Source organism: Ictalurus furcatus, chromosome 21 (assembly GCF_023375685.1).
Source record: "Ictalurus furcatus strain D&B chromosome 21, Billie_1.0, whole genome shotgun sequence".
NCBI lineage: Eukaryota > Metazoa > Chordata > Actinopteri > Siluriformes > Ictaluridae > Ictalurus > Ictalurus furcatus.
In genome coordinates, this window is record NC_071275.1 from 8814250 (window position 1) to 8836629 (window position 22380).

The 22380-nt window shown below is 37.4% G+C and overlaps 1 protein-coding gene across 2 annotated transcripts in view; it reads right to left on the minus strand.

Annotated features, from left to right (window-relative positions):
- arhgef10la (Rho guanine nucleotide exchange factor (GEF) 10-like a) overlaps nt 1-21685 on the minus strand; it is a 147246-nt gene extending 125561 nt beyond the window's left edge. For both annotated transcript variants that reach the window (XM_053653400.1, XM_053653399.1), the window contains exons 1-6: nt 21415-21685; nt 11297-11599; nt 10886-10913; nt 4659-4738; nt 1794-1877; nt 1473-1600 (exon numbers count right to left, since the gene is read on the minus strand). In XM_053653400.1, the coding sequence (XP_053509375.1) occupies nt 1473-1600; nt 1794-1877; nt 4659-4738; nt 10886-10913; nt 11297-11594 (618 nt within the window). In that variant the 5' untranslated portion in view covers nt 11595-11599; nt 21415-21685. The remainder of the gene's footprint in view (nt 1-1472; nt 1601-1793; nt 1878-4658; nt 4739-10885; nt 10914-11296; nt 11600-21414) is intronic.
- Nucleotides 21686-22380: the final 695 nt, after the last annotated feature.

Here is a 22380-nt window from a genome sequence, read left to right on the forward strand (position 1 = left end):
GCAACATTAATGCAGAAATATATGTACATATTTTGGAGCAACACATGCTGCCATCCAGAGCAGGACAACACCAAACCACATTCTGCCCGGATTATAAGCGCATGGTCGCGTAAGCAGAGAGTGCAGGTGCTTGCATGGCCTGCGTGCAGTCCTGATCTAGCTCCGATTGAGAACATGTGGCGCATTTTGAAGCGCAAAATAAGGTAACGAAGACCCCGTACAGTTGCGCAGCTGAAGAAATGCATAATGGATGAATGGGGGAAAATTCCGCTTACTAAACTTAACTAACTGGTGTCTTCACTCAGCGGTGATGTTATGTTATGTGATGTTACACAGTGGTAAATGGTCGACTGTCCCAACTTTTTTGGAGTGTGTTGCAGTCGTCAGAATTGAAATGAGTGTATATTTTCAAAAATAAATTAAATTCACAAAGTGAAACTCAAATAATGTGTTAATAATGTGGTTTCAATATAGTACAGGGTGATTTGAATTTTCAAATGAGTCTTTGTTTGTTTGCTTTTTGCATTTTCCATACTGTCCCAACATTTTCGGATTTGGGGTTGTAATATAATACTATATATATATATATATATATATATATATATATATATATATATATATATATATATATATACACATATATATATATATATATATATATATACTGTATGTATATGCATTCTACTTAGTCCCAATGCAATGCTGTATAATTCTACACATTTAATATTATTTCTGTATTCTGTATCATTATTTAACATAATCTTATGTATAATTTAGTATAATTTGTACAATTTTATTTGTTTATAGTTTATCTTAATATATTGTCTAATATCACTCATTTTGTATGCACAAATGCATGCGTATCAAAAAGTTGTTTGTTGTTTTTCAATTTCATTTCTTTTTTTATTCTTTATTAAAAAACAATGAAAGAATCACCTCGTCTCGCACATCGCCACGGATGCCGTTAGCAATTTTTATATTTCAGTAAGAATACATATATATTTTATTTGCCTGGATCTTTAAACAAGCATGCAATAATGGTAGAGTTAAGGCACAAGTTTTGATATGAAGAGGAAAAGTTCTGGATCACTTAGATATTAAAGTGTGTCATGTAATATTTAGTGTGCGAGTGCGAGGGTTTAGTGCCGCTCAGGTGAGACAGAGGTGAGGGTAGTGATAAGCAATTGGTTTCTCAGGGACTTCTGTCTGGGCAAAGTGTTCTCGATGGCAGCCTGACCTCAGGAACATGGAGGAGCATAAAGTGGTGAGGAGTGATCTCAAAACCACTCCCTGTGACGGGCAGCGAGAGAGAGGTGTGTGGGTGTGGGAACCAGGAGGAAGAGGAAATTTAGGTACATACTGCCCCCTTCTGGTGAGAACGTAACCAAGATGTCCTTCAGGACTTGGGGTGTCTCGAATACTGAATAAAACCAGAGTATAATTTATATCGTGAAAAGATGTCATACACACACCTTGCTCCGGGAGGCTGCTTTCTCAGAGTCTGACTGCTCATCATAGCTCTCGAACTCGCTGGAACTCCAGCCGTTGTTGGGCCCCTGAGGGACTTCCTCTGTCTGTACATCCTCATAGATCATGTCTCCTGCCACACACACACACACACACACACACACACAAGCAACTACGATTAGCACATCCCCATTGGACACAGGTAATGTTTGACTCTGAGACGCATATATTCTCTGTGACAAATATAGAGTCAATGCATGAACACACAGATGAACCATACAGATCGTGCTCTCACACACACACACCCACATTACATTATTACTGACCTTCTCCTCGGGACACGTCCTCACATGGCACGTCATCATAGACCACCTCTGAGCCACCCGTCTGAATATCATCCGCCCGAGAGACTGAGGAAATATCAGAGAAAATAAGGTGTGTGTAGTTGTGTGTCCCCGATCCACTATTTAAGTCATGCGTTCCCAAACTAGGGGGTCATTACCCTATGTGAAAACATTTGATTTAGAAATGTGGGTACGCGAGAAACAATCCTCTCTTCTGTTCCATGCGTGTATTTTATAACGTTTAAAATGACCACATTTCAACTGTTCACCGTCCTGACGCATGCTGTACTAGCATAGGAGTTAAGCAATAAAGATAGACACATTTCTGGACTCCTCTACCTCCACCTGTTCATTGGCAACATTAAGTGGAATAAAATGTCAGGGGGGAAAAAAAGTCATTAAAAAATATTTACTGAATATGAATTTATTATTTATTCAATTATTCAATCAACTCATTAACTTTTTTTTTAAATTTTCCACTACGTCTTCATTCTCATTACTCTTTTTATGACGTTTTCACTATTGACATACTTTTCTGTGTCTATTCAATGCAAAATGGATCGAATGGCAATAGATTTATGTGAGAAAAAGGACCTCGGATGTGCTGAGGTTACAAATAACTTGTTCGCATGCTCTATTGCCCTGGCCATGTTTTCTCAGCTTGCTGGACTAGCCGTTAGCTTCGCTCCCACCATGTCTTACCCAGTTTAGCTTACTTGGGGTCTATTGATTCCCTTTTAAAACCTGATTTGTCTACAATCCTTTCTCCTCTGCATCACACCTCCAGAGGTCCCATTTCCAGTTAATCCGAGGGAAAGGTTGCGCTCGGAGTATTGGGAAACGGATTAGCCAGCAAGGCTAACTAAGCTCTTGTCAGAATCAGAGAGGAAAAGAACGAAATGGCTGGTGGTTTTCAGCCTGAGGAAAAGCACAGCTTTGTGGAATGTGTTCATGACAGAAGGAGTAGAGACTTTCAAAGTTCCTTAACCACAATTAGTCTTACTCTCAGTGATTATCGGCTCAGCGGTGGCCTACGCCTGTCCCACACACGATGACTAACTGCCAGAGTGGCTCATTTGCATTTGTGTGCATGTTTGAACTACTTAAGAAGGACTTATACAGTTGCTGCATATAAGTCCCATAACGTAAGACGTGATTTCCTATTCATGTCTACTGTAGCTGGTGAAAATGGTCAAAATGAATCGTTCAGATAGGGTGGCATGCCATTATGTTTTAAAGACATAGTATTAACCCTTTAAAGAACCAACCCTGCTTCCTAAGACATACATAACCATGTTATAACTGTCTCATGCGAGGATGGCAGGTGTACAGACTTTCCTTATATTTGAATTTTTTAAGCAAAACACACATCTTTCATTCTCTGGGGAAACAATGAGGCCTGACTCTATATTGGTACAGTAACACCAGCTAAGAGCATTACTCCTCCATGCTAACCAAAGACCCGAGTTATAGCATAACTTCCGACCGCAATTTCCTGTTTATTTTCTCATTTTTAAGAGTCTATAAGCTCACAAGTTGTATAGCTCGTTGCAACATCTTGCCAATCTCCTAGCTTCTAAGCCTTGCTTGAACGGAACATGTTTAAACCCTGATTACTCGACTGGATGGTCCTCTGGGTTTTGCTATTTTGCTATATATATTACATATACACATACATATACCCGAGGGATAGGGCTATGTTTATGTTAGGGCAACATCTAAATGAATTCTAAATGAAAGGTTTGTCCAACAGCATCGCTAGGGCATTAATAAATAAGAAACATCCAGTGTGTGTTTCTAACTCAGGGTCTGGCTCCTGAGGACAGCAACTGACTTGTAGCCTGCAGCGATTCTGAGGTTTGCTAGTGGCAATGGGCAAAGATTCGCAAGTCATTGAACACAATCTTGTCACATGCACGCATCCCACACAGCCTTAGGGAGCTGACTGAACAGCAGATACATTCTTCTTCAAGTTCACATCAGAAATCATAAGAATAGATAGAAAGAATAAGAGATAAGAGAGGGAAGACAACTATGGCGATAGTGATTTGACCATTTGATCAAGCTAAAGTATAAATTCCATCCATAAAATCCATCCAAATATACATGTTTAAATCGTTAAATCCTCTGAATCTAATTAGATATGGATTACATAGTGTTTGGTTCAAATTTGTTGTGGGGATGTTTTTGTTCTACTCTGGTCAGCATGGAAATATTCACCATGCAATTTCCTACATTACTATATTTTGATTAGCTGAGAAGATAATGTAATTCATTGCAAGAAAGCAATTTACTTACATCCTGCATCATAAGACTCGTATCATCATAAGAATCACATGTTAAATATCATACACTGCCATGAATTTTTCAGTTCTGCAAGCAGTGTCCCGTTACTGAGAAAATGCAAGCCATAAAGCCCATTATGAAGACGTTCCCATGGTGAAGAACTTACTGACTGGTACAAAGCACTGACACTGGAGACTCCTTACAGAAAACTTCACCACATCAACAAATTAATTTATGTGAAGGGTCTAATATACGACAAGTCTCTCTACAAGTATATGTTACTAGATAAACAATACTGTAATTTAACGAGCACGTTAATAAAAACCTGCGATTTGCCTCATGAGCTGCTGTTAAAGAAAATGAATCAACATCTTGTGGTTTAATACAGATGAATGAATTCCATCGTTAAGACAAATTCAGTGTTTTTATTTATTAACCCTTGAGTGCATTTCCTTAAAACGCTGCTGTGCTGCACTTCATTTAACAGCACATCACAGCGAGAGAGGAATTCTCAAACAAATACATTTTTAGAGCTAGAAAGATAACTAAGGAGACCTTTACCTCCAGGAGAAGCTAACGTGCTGACCGTGGCCTCTTCTGTCTTTACCAGTTCTTCAGCTAGAGCCAGGTTCTCTGCATCTCTAGAACATGCGGAGGGGCGAGAAAAAAAAGGAGCCTCATGTTATTAGAAATCAACGCCGGTATTATTGTGTACAGTCATTAAAAAGCAGTGATTAAAATAAAAGTGACTTTAGGGAAATTACCAGCTAGTTGTTTTGTTCAGTACTGGCTCTATCAGCATACAGATACAATCTCTGGCATGTCAATTAAAATGTGATCCACTTTCGAGATATCTTTTACGTGACATCAGCTGTTTATTTCTTTCTGGCTTTGACTGTTCCAAATTTTACCCACAAAGCACAGTCATCAAAAAGCAATTTTATATGGTACACAGACCTATATGTATTTTTGTGACTACAAGAGCCTGCTAGTGAACACTTGAAGCCTTAAGAAATGAATCATTTTAAAACAGAGTTGAAGGGAAAGTTTTAATGCTTCATGAAGCTTCATGTCACCATCACTACAAAATATAAAGGCCAAAGTAAAATCCGGAGAATATTCAATAAAAAAAAATCATTTAAAAAAAAGGCTATGTTGAAAGCATGGTAAGGTGGTTGTGAAATAATAAGCCGTATAACTTAGTCAATACAAGGATTGGCAAGTAAATAAACTTTTAAATACTGATTTATTCATATGTGATTTTTTTTTTGTTCTAAGTTCGAGGTACATGAAAAATAAGACTAAGACGACTCACAAATTATACACATCGATTTAAAACATTTCTACTGCTGTAATTACCTTAACTAAATGATCAAAACGTGAAATGATTAAAAACCGTTTAATGCGCTTAAACAGTTGCAGAAGTTGGTAGATGGCGACCTCTGCTGGTGGGAAAGAGTATAGAATTCACATTCACGTTCGCATAACATGCAGCTTGTCATGGAGACTCCTTCTGTAAATGTTAAAAAAAAATAAAAATAAAAAAAACGTCTCCAGAATATCAGTGATTATATATGTTTTATCCTTGTTAAATATCAACATGTTTTAATCTGTTTATTATTAAGTTTAGATTATGATTACGTGGCTCCCCCAGCAGAGAGTTCTATAAAAATGGATGAGCGCATTAATCCGAACCTGCCATATGAATTACAGCTGCATGAGCGTCAGAGCTGCTGTTATAGAAAATGAATCAACAACAACATTTTTTTTGTAATCACCTTATCCTTGCAGTTTGGATGTTGTTAAAGTTACACCTCACCTATAATGTCCACACTACTGTGTTTACGCAGTAATGAGAACTCATGATTTTGGAGAACCCCACAGAGTGCACATTCCCCCTCCTCCCCGAAGAATTTCAGATTATTTACAAACATCACGCCATGCAAGCGTCTTCTCTACAGTACGCTCACTTTTGAGAAACTCCACCTTCCGGTCTGTGCACGAACAGTGCGAAGGCACAGTGTGACAAGCTGCTATTTTTAATTAAAAAGTGGCTAATTTTATGTCTCTAGATAAAAGCTAAGTGGGAAAAAAAAATGGCACGCAGGCGATGATTGTACACCGAATATTAATCACAGCACAGAATACAAAGGCATCACAAAAGCAGTGTGTAACAGCTAATCCCAAGAGTCTCCTTCTGCCACAGAGGGAAGAACAGGTGTTGTGCTGTAGAATATTAATAAGAAAGCTGTGAGCTCTATGCTCTCGAGGACTTCCTCTCATTCTCTACACACACACACACACACACACAGAGAGAGAGACAGAGCTGCTAACGAGTATGCTTTTGTCTCCTTTTAACCCACCCACTGAACATGATCTCACACCAAACACAAGGAGTGGGGGGATATCGCGTGCCTGATGTTTACCTGCGTCTCCCCCGCCTTTCTCTCGTCAGCATTCTGCAAAACACGCTTTGAGTCACGCTGTCATATTGTGCTGATGTGCGTGTGTTTGTGTGTGTAGATTCTCTTGTTCCCTTAATCCGAGAGCAACAATTCCAGGTCAATAAATTGTGTCTTTTGGAATCACGTGGCGTGTGTTGGAGGTGTAGAATCCTATATCACTGTTAATCCTTTTAAGGAAAACTCCACTATATACAAGCATTAACCACAGTCAGGCCAACCAGGACAGTCAGGAACACTGGTGTGATTTTTGATGACAGCTTGACCTTTACAGACCACATTTCAACAACTGCATGCTCCTGTAGGTTCATCCTGTACAACATCAAGAAAATCAGACCCTATCTAACTGAACAGGCTACACAACTAATAGTCCAGGCTCTTGTCATGTCAAAGCTGGACTACTGCAACGCACTACTTTCGGGCCTCCCAGCCAGCTCTATCAAACCCCTTCAGATGATTCAGAATGCAACAGCACGCCTCGTCTTCAACCAGCCCAAAAGGACCCATGTCACACCCCTCTTTATCTCCCTCTACTGGCTTCCTGTAGCCGCCCGCATCAAATTCAAGGCCTTGATGCTCACCTACAAGACCTTGTCTGGAACAGCGCCCTCCTACCTCAACACTCTCCTGAAGGTTTACGTTCCCTCATGCAATCTGCAATCGATTAACGACTGACACTTAGTAGTACTCAAGGTCCCTTTCAAGAACCTTCAAACTAACCGTCCCTCAGTGGTGGAACTTCTAGCCTCAATCCGGACCGTGGAATATGTAACTATCTTCAAAAAACAGCTAAAGACCCACCTCTTCAGTGAACACCTAACCAACCCTAAAACCCCAACCCCACATTATCCTTTAAAATAAAAAAAATTAAAAAAAACCTATTCTGGCTCTTTCACACCTAGGTGGAGCTTTCAAGATCCAGAATAACAAACTGTAGGACCTGGATATACTCTACAAACATCAAAATATCACCCACTGCATTGTATTAATGCAGGGGTTCCCAAATGATTTATTTTTTGTCAGCTGAACCACTGAAATCGAATTATTTTGTGTCAAGTACCCATGGAGATGTGAAGAAGGCTTGTGTTAAGTGAACACGTGCCTGTTGAAAAAACATGTTCTACTTACCACTTTTGGTGCTGTTTTATTCCGTGCATCCTTGCCTTAAAATGATTTCAAGGCCAGGTTTTCACATTTTGCTTCCAAATGCCATTTTAAGAAAGCTGGCATATGTACAATATGTATCAAACACTTGGGAAAGAGTTTGGCCTCGTCACTTTCCATGCACATAAATCTACATTTTAAATACTCCTAACTATACCGACAGCTGTAATTTTCCTGCTGCCTAACTTGTGCTTGTATGCTCCTTTTCTCATGATTTACTTTTACCGACAGTGTGTCTGTCCAAGTGCTTTTAAGGAGTTCTAAAATTAAAGATGCTTCTACTCACGAAGAACGATTCGGCTAGCTGAACACTGTAATTTATGTCTAACCCTTTCCAGCAGTAAGCTGGCGTTCCGTTCCTCTGGTGGAATTTACACGGATGTATCAGATATGTTCGATCAGTATAAACAAATGAGTTATTTTATCGCTGCATGTCTGTTAGAAGATTAGTCAGGACACTATTGGGTTTCTGTGTGTAGAGTATCGTGACTGTGTTTAGCTGCTGGTGAGCAGGGGAATTTGAAAGGGGAGAGGTAGAACATTGAAACCTAGTAGGCTAGATAAAAAAATAATAATTTTAAAAAAGAAATACTGCAAAGCCCTGAGTGTTTACTTACATGTGATCCATTAACTACGTTACTGTGGAGTGTGACATCACAACTAACTTCACTGCCGAACACGGGCACCCCCAAAACAGACGGAATTTCCATTTGTTTAAGCCTCTGGTAAGAACTGTTATCTCATGCCTTGACCCATGAGTAATTCATTTCATATTAATGGTTGTAATGTCATTGACATTTCTATCATAGGTTCATGAACCCCCTTCAAAGCCACCATGGACGCCCAGTTGGGAAGCCCTGTATTAATGTATCACTTTTCACTTATTTCCACAAACTGTATGAGTGGACTTCATAAAAGCACATCGATGACACCTAAATGACACATTTGTGCACTCATACTGTACAAACCCTCTAATTTTGGCTCTGTGTAATAGACGCAGACCTGGGTTTGACCTCCCTGACAGCACTGCAATCGCCGCAAATGCTGACACCCACATTATCGAGTGGAAAATGCTATTGATAGCTCCAGGCTGTGGCACTGTATTGACATGTCGATGGTGGAAAACATGCACTCAGCAAAAACAGCGGGGTAGCCGGAACTGAAGAGGAGCTCGTTTTAGTCTCTGGCTCTCAGGACAAGACAGGACAGGGCAGGAAAACCCACAGGAACGGCAGTGCCGGTTTAACACTGTGTCCTTTTCATCAAAAAATATCCATGCTGAACCCGAACACTGACCTGCGAGTGTTCAGAATAACCACAAACACTTCATGTTACAATGTTGCCATGGATCTTAAAATACTGTTACTGCTGTGATATAACAGTATAAGGAAATGGCTCAAAATGGCTGCAGGTTTTCACTCCATTAAACCTGACAGCTCTCAACACTTTATTGTAGTGTAAAGTATACAGTATCTTTAAGAATTAGGTTTTCGTCAAATAAATACAGTGGTTCTTCCATTGTGTTTCAATCGATTGTTTCTCAAAAGATTTTTTAATTTCATCAGTTTTCACCTGTCTGTAAAATATTGCAGCTTTGTTTTTGTTTTTTTACAGTATAATAGTGTTGCATCGCGATATTCACTGAACTCAGCATGACAATAATTACAATAATAATTAATAACGATCGATCGTATAATCCGATAACGTAAACTTGCATTAAAACAGGGCATCTTCGCAACAGAAATTCGAACGTTTTACAATGATGCAGGTCTACAGCCACTAAATTCCAACACTATAATTCTCAAATCTGATTGGTTAGACGGTGTGGATTCATTTCCTATAACAGCAGTTCTGACAGTCATTTCGTCTATGAGGCAAATCACATGTTTATACCAATGCAATCGTTCTAATACATTATCGTTTCTGTAGTAGCCACTAACGAGGTCATGTACAGTCAGATGTCAGATGCACCAATTAAAAAACCTTAGTAACCTTAGTCTATATGGTGAAGTTTGTCTCCAGTGTGAGCGCTTTGTAGCACTCAAAGTTTTCTGATACAGGAATGTCTTCGGGAATTTTTCTAGGTAACATGACAAGCTTGTTTGTCTACTGTGTAAAAAAAATAGCTGTAACTGGAAATGGCTGTAATTCCTAAACGGTTAATGCAATATTTTTGTCAACCCCCTTGAATTCAAGCTGAAAGTCTACGCTTCAAATCATATCTGGATTGCTTCATTTCAAATCCGTTGTGGTGGCGTAGCGAGGCAGAAATACGTTAATCGTGTCGCTGTCCAAATACTTATGGACCACACTGTAAGCGATAACAAGAATGAACTTGTTTTGTGGATGAACAGTAAATGTAACTTTAAACAAATAAGAAATACGATGTGTCAGTCTTTAATAGGATTGATACGATGTGTCATTCTTTAATAAAAGAATAATGACAATCTTCAGGATTCTGTAATTAAAGATGCAGATCTTATTTCATAGCTTTAGACCCCACAATGAATTAGAATCGATGTCCAGAAATGGAGTTTGTTTTCCTTGGACAGGAATATGTTATTTATTTATAAATATATATATCTTATATTTTATGGCATTTTCCAAGTGACCTTAATTTGTGATAAGGTCACTTGGTAATCAAGTTCAGTCGGCAGGATCGTTCTCATTGAAGGATAAACTATGCAGTGACAAATGATAAACCCTAGCAGTAAAAAGTGATTAAAAATCAAAATAAATAAATAAATAAATAAAAGTTAATAAATTAGGTGTAATAGATATAATGGTGCAGTGGTGGCTCAGTGGTTAAAGGCTTTGGGTTACAGATCAGAATGTCAGGAGTTCAAGCCCCAGCACTGCCAAGCTACCAACGTTGGGCCCTTGAGCAAGGCCCTTAACCCTCAATTGCTCAGTTGTATAAATGAGATACATGTAAGTCGCTGTGGATAAGGGCGTCTGCCAAAATACCATAAATGTAAATGTAATAAAACATGGTTTAAAATCGAATCTCAAAAACTATTTGATTACAAATTAAAGGCGTGGTTTAACTCAGTATTCGGTATTAAAGAATGAGCAGAGGATGACGGGTTAAATGAGAAGATAGAAAACGTGCAAAATTAGGTGAAGGTTTAAATGAAAAGGAGTAGGAATCAGACTACTTACTGATTTGGGCTTCTAGAGGATGGAATATCTGGGGGGGGATAAATAAATGAAAAACATATACTGCATTGTTAAGAAAGAGTGAATATAAATTTCAAAGAATAACAAATTGCATTTATATCCACCTTTGCTTTTAAAGTGTTCAACGCAACTTTAACTGAGGTTTATTTTAGTTATAAATAGTTTAACTAAGGTATGGATTCACTAAAATTGGCTGTCGAGAACCTTATATGATGATTAGCTATCATACAAAATGTGCATTTTTCCATTAATTATATCTTGCATTGATTTTTTTTTTTTTTTTTTTTAAATGGTACCACATCACAATCAACTCTGTCTCTCTCTTTCTACAAGGTTATCTTTAACTTTAAGATGCTATTAGAAAACATTTCTCTTCTCACAGGAACATTTTACCTTCGTCGAACTGACATTGCCTGTGCTTGTGAGATTCACCAGAGGGCGCTGCCTCCAAAAACGTCCTCGTTAATTCTGATCTTTCCACAATTCCATCTGTACCACCTCTCCCAGTTCTCGTCTTTCCAGCATCCTCCTGAAGCTCATAGTCTTTCCTCAAAGAAGACGTTTTAGTAAGTGGAGAAACGGTGCTGTCTTTCTGCGGCATATCTCCATCTTTCAGCGTTTCTTTTTGACCTTCTTTCTGTTCTTCGTCATCCTCTGTAACGCCCCTCGGCTGCTGAGGAGGTGTGCTCATAGGTCCTGGAAGAAGAAAGTGAAGAGAGCAGTGTTCATAAAGCTACATAACACCATTTACAAAAGGTCTATTCCAATAGGTGTCAACTGAAATAAAGACCAGTTTAGTCCGTTTTAATGTTGACATGACCCCCCCCAAATCCAGTCTTTTTTTATTTATTATTATTATACCTAGGTTGTCATTAGAGTATTGCATGTGCAGTGAAGGGAAATAAGTATTCAGACACTTTTGTTTTAAAATATACATCCAGTGCATACACTGTATCCACTTCAAATTTACATTTCTATGTTTTTTGCCTTTATACTTAGAAATAGGCACAAAATAGTATGTGTTCAGGATAAACAAAGTTATGATTAAAAACACAATTCATAGAGCAAAAGTATCCAGACACCACGTTACCAACATTAGTACTCTGTTGCAAAGCAGCCCCAGATCATGATGCTGCCACCACCATGCTTCACTGTGGCTGTATTGTTCTTGGGATCACATGCAGCACCCTTCTTTCTCCAAACATGACATGCTGAATTCTTGCCAAACCTCCATTTCCTCCTCCAGTCCAAAGACATGCGATGTAGGCAGATTGGCATTTTTTCGAAATTGACCCCCAACCACACCGCCGCCGCCAAATACTAAGTGGTCAATCCCTTGTGCCCCTGGATCCCCCTGGCTACACAAGTCTCCATATTAAAAACCTTTTTTTTTTTTTTTGTGAAAACCATTCACTGTTAGATCAGATTTTTTTTTTAAAAAAAGCTAGTTAAATTGTCAGGCTAGATAAATAGCAATCTCGTTCTACATTAATCACTGATTTGGTTTCTTGAACTTGACTTTTCCCTCCTTGTTTGTTAGATTAAATGGTCACTGGAGTAATGTGAGTCATGTGATTAGATTTGGTTAGATTTCATGAATGAAGTCATAAGAAGAGGTCTGATAACTTAATCCTCACATACACTGCTACCGTTTATCATTTAGCTACGTACAAAACAAATAAAACTTGACTTTTAAAAACTTCTCATATAAATTATGTTGTGAATCTATCACCCTCTGTATCTCCCCAGCTGTCTATGACCACCACTGATAATACCTTTATCAAGGGGGATGCCCAAGCTTCTAAAGGGTACCTATATGTGTGTTTTAGATTAAAAGGAAAAACAAACTAATTCATTGTTAAGATATATTCCAATATTCCATAATATGTCTCCATAATTAGATTTAGTCCAGAGACATATTTCCATGTAAAATATTATCACATTTTCTCATATGGTTCATGTAAACCTCCTCGTATTATCATCCCTGTCGTACCGACGCCTGTGGAAGGAGTCTGAGAGTCATACAAGGTTTCAGTGACAACATCTGCATGAGGAAATGTCTGAGGAAACTCCCTGACAGCATCTGCTTTACATTTTGATTAGCTCACAACTATTTCCTTTGCCGGAACATTCTTGGCTGCGGTGCTTCTTTTCTCACCGTCCCCCGAGAGCTGAGATAATGACTCCTGGGCTTCTGAATGGAGGAGGTTTCACAGGAGTTTATACATTCTGCTTCTTATAAATGAGGACATTACAGTCTAGGACTCAGAATCAGGAAGTGTGAAACTGCTTATGAAATCTTTACTTTTACATATTTTTAACTTGAACCTTAAGAAATGTTTTCTACATACACTTTCATGTCACGCAAGGTAATGTAGCAGCATATCAGATAAAGGAAATTCCTCCGGAATAAAGGAAATTGATTGGAGATAGATTTAATTGATGGGGGGAGGGGGGGGGGTAGTCTGATTAGGTAAAGGAGTCAAAGTTCTTTCTCAGTACTACCTGCTGTATTTATCCTCGTATGTGCAAAGTGTTGTGTAAAAACTGCTTTGGTTTCCATGAAATCAGAAACTGACTCTGACGTGTCTTTTTTTTTGTAAACTCTGAGCTTTGTGGTTATCATATTACTGTAAACACACTAAGAGAATTTTGCCAAATACTGATGTATTTTCTATCTTTTTTTGTTGCATTTATCTGATTTGCACATATACATCTAAAAAAAAAATTAATATAGTGGAAGTTGTTTTTTTCCCCATAATTTAATTCAAAAATTGGAACTTTCATATATTCTAGATTCACTACACATAAAGGGAAATATTTCAAGCCTTTTTTTGTTTTAATCTGGGTGATTACGGCTTACGGCTCATGGAAATCAAAACTCCAGTATCTCAAAATATTCAAGTAAAGAATTTATAATACAGAAATGTCGACATGAGAAGAGTGAATTAACTCAAAACACCTGCAAGGATTTTCCTGACAGTTTAACCTCTCAGTCTGTTTCAGCACACACGACCACAATCATGGGGAAGATGAAAGTAAATGTTGAATTTCATTTGGAAATCAAGGTCCCAGAGTCTGGAGGAAGAGTAGAGAGGAACAGAATCCAAGTAGCTTGAAGTCCAGTGTGAAGTTTCCACAGTCAGTGAAATGGTATTAGTTTAGGGGTGTCCATATATTTTTATTTTTGTCCCTAAAAGTTTTGGATTGTTTTTTTCCACTTTATTTGTATATTTTGCAATTACACATTCAAGGTGGGAAAAGATCTGTCATGATTTATCTTAGTTTCATATTTTACTTCATAAAAACTTGCCATTTTAACAGGGGTGTGTAGACTTTTTAATATCCTGTCGGTGTTATATCCTGTCGGTGTCGGTCTATAAAACTTTCCATTCAGAAGGCAATATAAAAGTCAGCTGTCCTGTAAGATTCCTTTAATTGAAGATAGTTTCAGACATCTTTCTCAGAGAAACAAATCCCATAATTCTGTTCACCAGATGAGGGTTTGATGGTAGTTTGAAAAACAACAGAGAGAACTGTTTCTCCAACAGCTAACATACGATGAAGGGTGCCGAATGTAATGCCAGAAAGGTTCCTTATTCACTGTTATTATTTTATATGATACAGCATCACTGTAAAATGTTTCAATATTATGATATTAAAGAAGTAGATTTCAGATGGGAGCTATTGAACTTGTGAGAGAAAAATAATAAGACTTACAAGAAAAACTGCTTCTTTCTTTGAGACTAAAAAATAATGAATTGATCAACTTGACAGTTGTACTGCAAACAAATGATATTTTTGTTGTAGTGTGTTTTCGTTTGTTTTGAGTGTTGTTTTGTAGTTTGTTTGTTCATTTATACTGTACACTTTACCTAGGTAGTATTGTTTTTAGTTACATTACTTTTATTGACATCAGAAAGATACAAATTTCAATTAAAAGCATCAAGATACAAGAAACAAACATTGGGTGGTGAAAGAGTAAACACTAAATAGTTTTTAAAAAATTTAAAGATTAAGAATAATGAATTGATAAAACTATATCTATTGCAACAAAAAATGTATTTTTAGTTTATTTTGTTGCATGACTGGTATATTTATTTCTGTTGCTATTTGTTTATTTGCCGGTTGGTTTGTGTGTTTTCCTTGTTTGCTTGTTTTTTTATATATATTTATTTCACAGCTTCAAAAAATTTTTAGATTTAGAATAATAAATGATATAAACAAACAACGATATTGTTTTTGTGATGTGTTTCAATTTGCCTCATGCTTGCGGTTTGTTTGTTTATATGTTAGTTTGCTTGTTTTTTTTATCCAATTTAGTTTGCTTGCTTGTTTGTATATTTGTTTGCCAGTAGTTTTGTTTTTCAAATGTATTACATTTATTGGCATCAGAAAGATACAAATTTCAATATCAAATTTCAAGAGTACACCATGTCCAGTGGGTTCTGAGCTCCATCCCATGATGCACTGGGCCTTTGGGCCTGCTATACACAGATTCAGTAGCTAATTTGAATAATTTTTTCCCCCCCAAACACCACTAAACTTCAGCAGTCACTTGGATCAACCCACCGCGTGCACAACAACACACAATGACACGATTGTGACAGAAAACCGTGGAACTGACTCACAAAAGCATCTTTTCAGCTTTCGTCAGTGGTGAAAACACTCGACTGTTGATTAGCTCACAGGTCAGAAGGTCAGCGTCGTGCAGTGGGTGATGTGCTGATATCAAGACGTGGGTAAAATTAAACGGATGGATCAAAACTTTTTGAAATGTCGATTCAGGTTTAGAGCTGGATATAACTGTATGAGCTACATATTTCCGGGAGAAAATATTTCAGAAAATATTGACCTGAGTGAGTCCAGTGCAGAAGGAACGACGATTCGGAGGAGATCTGTAATAATATAATACGCCTGCATAAATAAAAGATTGAGAATTAATCAGACATTGTCGCTCAGGAAGTCAGGCCTGTAATACATGGAGAACATTAGCAGCAAGTATCTGCACAGCAGCTTTATGAGGCAGTGGACGGGTTATTGATTGTGTTACACTACACAGTAATAGCTTTGTGAGATCTTGGCGTTCCTCTCAGGGGGGCTGCTTGGACTTTATGCTAATCATAAAGAGCTGCATTCCATTTGAAGAGCAACAAGGGCCCCTTCTGCATGATAAACACACAGCTGATGGAATGAAGAGCATCAAAAGTTTGCACCCCCTATGGTTTCTGAGTATGAAATTGCTTTTTTTGTTGTTGTTTGATTGGTTGGGTTTTGGGTTTTTGTTGTTGTTCTTGTTTATTTGATTTTTTTGTGACAAATCATAAAACTGAGAGGATTAAAACGCTGTTGAGGGAATTAAAGAATTAAAAGCTTTCTGCATTATTTGTGCATAATAATTGTAAAATTTTGTTACTTTAACCTAAATCACAAATGTCTAACACAAATGTATTATTGTTGTTGTTGTTGTTGTTATTGCTGCTGTTAGTTCATCATTTTGTCCCAAGAGAAAACAAATGTCAATTTTCCTGGACCTCACTATTTATTTTTTTATTTCACACTTGTTTTTATTTTGTTATGAAGTCATAGTATCTCATGGATTATATTCCCCACTATGATTCTTCACTGGGTTTAAAACATATTATTAAAACACTTGGCTTTAATAGGTTCCTATTTTATTTGCACAGTCCATAACCCTAAGGCCTCTAATGTTCATGATTCATTAGAAATGTGTGGTGGTGTGATATTTTTAAAATAAACATAAAATGCATAGTGTGTAAAGTATGAAAGATTATGAAGTTTTGTGGATCTTAACAGAAGGTTGACCGTTATGTAAACCGTGAAGGTAAAGTGTGGGCCGAGATTATGAACCATCACGCGCACACACGCGCGCACACACACACACACACACACACACACACACACACACACACACACAGATGAGTCAGTCTCCCAAGAATGGTGCTGTCTCAGCGCTGACAGAGACACTACCTCGGACACCTCCCCAGTTCAGAGATAATCCGAGTCAGCAAGCGACTGTTTGTGTTACACACCTTGATGTTTATAAGGTCTGCAATATAGAATTAATTACATTGATTCTGATTGGTCAGAAGCTAGTTGTATTACAGTGTTGTTTCGATAGTAACAACATACACAGGGACTTGTACAGCAGATGTGCCACATAAACATCTTTTTAAAACATGTCTCCCTGTTCATGTTTAGTTTTCTGTAAGGACATGTTTACTGAACTTTAATGGAAGGAGTCTCCAGTGTCAGGGTTTTATAACGGTCAGAGGTAAAGCTGGATGTGTTCCAGCATTTGAAAGTTTTCAGGACAGAGGAGGTTGTCTTACTGTATGTTTCTTTTTTTTGTCTTATTGACTTCAACAGAGAAAAAAAAGTGAGGCTGGTGAGTTAACGACTGCTTATAGCTGCTATAATGTATGTGATAACTGCATATAACAGGTTTGTTGGGTTCCACAACATTAAAGGTAACTATAAACAGTTAAAAAGTACAATAAATCGTTCTTTAATAAATTCAAAATTTAAATCATTGGTAAATTGTTATAAGAGAAATAAAACACTTTCATGCTTCTATAAGAAAATAACATTTGTTCAAGTTTTAATTATACTATATTATTAACAGCATGCCCAGTCATGTTTTATCGAGCTTTTCATACTTCTATAGTAGTTCTTGTTCTGCTCTTGGACCTACAGATAATAACCTCTACCAGAGTTTCCATTGCATACTTTTATGTAATTATATAAAACTCTTTCAGAAGAAGCACCTGGAAGAAACACAAAGCACTGAACACATCAGCTGCTTTTAGAATAATCCCGATAAAAGGATCACCTTTACAAACATGTTTCAAAAGAAGCTATTGAGCTCGTCCTCTCAAGTATTCTTGACTATTATTTTAGCAACAAGCTAACACACAAAGCATGTATAGAGTCTGCATGGAAAGAGCATGTATAGAGTCTGGGGTGGAACTGTATGGAAAAGTCATAGCATGCAGTAACAGTAACAGTGAAATGTAACACTGGGAAATTAAATACAGGTACGTTACTCTGCAAAAGTGAACCCACCTATAGATTTTTTTCAGAATTGATACAGCTGCAAACACAAATTACAATACTCATTTATTCATTTATTTATAGAACAACAATAGTAATAGTTGTAGTTAATATTATTATTATTATTATTATTGTTATTATTATTATTATTATTATTATTATTATTATAACTAGTATTATAATATTAGTGGTGCAAAATAAAAGGAAGAAGAAGAAAAAGAAGAAGAATTGAAGGCAGCATTCATTATCATATGTATATATGGCCTCACAAAGTGTTACAGAATTGATTACTCACTGTCTGTCTATCGAGCTGTCTGTCTATATGTATGTCTATCTATTTCTCGTTGTCTATCTGTCTGTAAGCATATCTGTCTATCTATATATATATATATCTATTATATATATATATAGAGATATATAGATTATTTATATCTATATATCTCTATATATATATCTCTATATATATATATATATATATGTATATATATATATATATATATATATATAAATAATCTGTCTACCTGTCTTTGTTTATCTATCTATCTATCTATGTCATTCTGTCTGTCTATCTGTCTTTCTTTTGTCTTTATCTATCTATATATCTATCTGTCTGTCATTCTGTCTGTCTGTCTGTCTGTCTGTCTATCTTTTCTGTTGGACACATAATCCTCAGATACGTCTCCTGTTCCACGCTGCTGAGTGACAGACACATCTCACGCTGCTGTGTAAAATTGTGTCAGACACATGAAGCATCTCAATGACATATTTCTCCAGAAGTGTTCACTCAAACTGTGTTCACTCAAGTTGAAAGTCTGCCTGTCATCCAAGAGTGACACACGCTCAAGTCAGAGATGGAGCGTGTATGAAAAGAGTTCAAATACACCGATAACCTGAGTCACTCCACGTATCAGGTGTTTGACATTAGTACTGAGTGATGATTGACGCTGTGTGTTTGAACAGAATTCTCAAAATAACATGAAGTAAACTTTAAGCATTATTTAAACGTTGTGTTACTATGATCAGAGAAAAGCCTGCTGGTGGAACTCTGCCTCACACATGCATGGACTGCTAATGACACAGGGATTTTAAGCAGAGGGAAACAGGCAGAACATTGGGTTTGTTGAAGCTCTGATTCGTGGGGATACTGAGGAAACTCGGTGAAAGGGGAAAAGCAGCGGAGCGAGCCAAGATCCAGATTAGGGGTGGCACAGTGCCCTCATGTACACTGACGCATAAACAATGTGAGGCTGTGATGTTGAAGAGTGGGATGCTATGAAAAATTCATGGCATGATATCCATACAGGACAATATTACAGTTTTTGGTATGCTGAATTGTGTTAATGAGTGAAACCGTTAGAATACTTTGGAAATATTTTGCGTCACAGGATGTCGGACATCTCGACATACTGAAGTCCGTACGGGGTTTCGTACCGAGTTTTTTTGTGTTTGTTGCGTCCAAAAAAGCTTCATTTTGCTGCAGTTTTTTTTTTCAAAAATAATTTTTTGTGCTTTTTTTCATGGAAAACTACATGAATTGGCGAAATCGCAATCGCACAAAATTGCTTCACACGCTCTTTCACAGTGAGTGATTGTTTTGTTTAAATGAAACCTTTTAGCCGTACTCATGTTCGACACACGCAAATCAAAGAGGGCTTTAGTTGAACGTGCAGCGTGATGACGTCACGTGACGCGTCTCGGCCTGAATCTGTGGAAAATCTACGCTAATTTTGAAAAACTGTAAGCTCCTCTGAATATTGCGGTGTTTGCTTGATTTTGCGTTCATTTCTGGGATCACAAAATCCTGCAGGGACTGACCCAGCTGGAGTGAAAAGATGCTCACAGATAGATGACTTATGTTCCATTATAAAATATGAGTAATTGTCGAACAATAGCAACAAAGAGTCATCGTTTTAAATGCTGTCATGTGCAACCCCACAAAAAATGTGCATCAGTTACTTGAGCAATACATTTTAAGACAAATACATTAGTCGCCTTCATAAAAAACATCTAAAAAAAATCCTTCTGGTTTCTTATTAACACATGAAAGCCTCCTACAACTAGCTGCACCCTCAATCAATACACTAACAACACCTGACTTCATGCTTCAATCTGACTTCACGCCCCTCCTTCCCCAGTCCATGCATGTGTGTGTATGTATATATATAGTTTTTTTTATTATTATTTTTATTTTTATTTTTTAATGTCTTTGAACAAGTCTCTTTTTTTCTGTTTCCTGAAGTTAATGAGCTAAAATGAAAAAACTGTTCTAAGGAAACCACAAATTGTAAGACTTTCCTGTGGTGGAAAACCATTACAAATTACTCTCACTGGAGACTCCTTCCATTAATGTTAAATAAACATCTCCTTACACACAACTTATACATTTTTCTTTGTTAACCAATGACATTTTAATGTTTATTATCAGTCCTAGATTATGTGAAGCATCGATCATGCACATCCATATAAATGATCCATTGCTATAGAAACGATAACGTATTATAAGGAGTACATTAATATAAACCTGTGATTTGCCTTGAAGCTGGAACTACCATCATAGCCGACAGTTACAGAAAACTATTCAAAACCTTCTGACCAATCAGATTTTCTGCAACAATCTGCACAAACTGATGGTTTAATTAATCTTTTTTTGTAATACGCTGTAATTTAATTCATGCTAAATTCATGTGGAATTATTTTCAGTCCTGGTTTGATTAAACATTAATTCATTAGGTGTATTTATTTACTTTAAGTAAAACTATTAATTCGGGTAATAATTTATCTTGTTAAATGTATCTCCTTCAAATATCTACAGGAAACCTGTAGGAAATGGCCAGTTCTGTCTTACTCATCACCTGGAACTTTTAGTAATTATGTAAAAACTAGTCCACTGATGAACTTCCATGCTCAAAAACATTTAAATCCTGGTTTAGTTGTCTCATCTTCCTACAGCAATTCATCCCTGCATGATCAGCGTGTGGATGTGTACCACCTGTTTGATGGATCTTGTCAGTTGGTAAAGTGTTAGTGCTCATGTCCTGGTTATATTTTGCATTGGAATTCATACACAAATAAAATAAAATAAATGTCATCATAGTTTTTATCTGCGTATAGTTACGTTAAATGCTGTGGAAGATTGTTCTTGCCATCATTTACATTTTAGCAGTTACGAAGACAAGTACCACTCTCCTAAAGTAATTTAAAAATGATACCCAGTTATCATCAATATGCACAAGTAGACGTGCAAGACGGCATCACGTGCTTGGATCTTTCTTCTAACAGGTGTGTATATGTACAAATCAGGGATGTTACACAGAATACAAACTTTTCTGTTTCTATATTTCCACCACTTTTTTCATGGTCCTCTTTTTGGAGAGATAGATTCGAGAGATCGCCTGTATGAGTGGGAAAGTAGCAGGACAATAAATCAGCACCCTTACCTTCTTATCACTGCTCAGACCTCCAGAGGAAAAGCTTCAGTGCCTCCTGATAGACAATTCAACCCCGACAAGCTTGCATGGATTTCCTGCTATGAAACCCGGCGCATTTGAAACACATCTCCCTCTGGCTTCCTGGGCCTCCGAGAGGGCTATTTACTTTCCCACTCCTTAGGCTGAATGAATGTCAATGCCCCTCCTTTCTCTCTGTCCCCTTGCTTGCTCCCTCTCTCTCTCTCTCCCTCCCTCCCTCTCTCCCTGCATTGTCATTCACTACCTCCCTCCCTTTCTCTTTTCTCCTCCTAACTGCTCAACACTGCTTAAAGCCCCACTGAGTGAAAACAGAGGTTTTTCAACTGCACCAGGGCCAATGGAAGACCTGGAGAGAGACTTAGTGTCCAATCAGAGCACGCCTGGAGGCGGGGACTTGAGATGGGGGAAAAAGGAATAGGACAAAGGAGGAGAGAGAGAGAGGGAGGGAGAGCGAGAGAGTGAGAGGGGATTGGCATGAGACAGATTACGCTGTCTCTATGATGTCCTAAAACGGGGAATAAAAGGAATTTGCTAATTGAGGTCTTAAATCATGATTCAATTTGATTTACAGTTACATTTATTAAATAAACAAAGAAATAAGGCACAATACAAATCCAAAAAATAGTCTATGGGACCAACCTTGTGTATGACACAATCAACAAATCCAAACTTAGAATAAAATTTAAGTTACACAAAATACTACAGTCAAGATTCCAAAATCATCTCAAAATCATTCACGGGGCGGACACTTGACGGACATTTTGTGCATTTTTTTTAAAGGCAGACGCTCCACAAACAGATTACAAACATGTTGTATTGTTATATTACAGAGAAAAACCTGTAAAAATGGTGTATGCAGACATTTATGCAACATTTACGGAAGGAGTCGAAAGGAAAAAAAAAAAAAAGTTTTCCAATTTTTTTTTTACTTCAAAA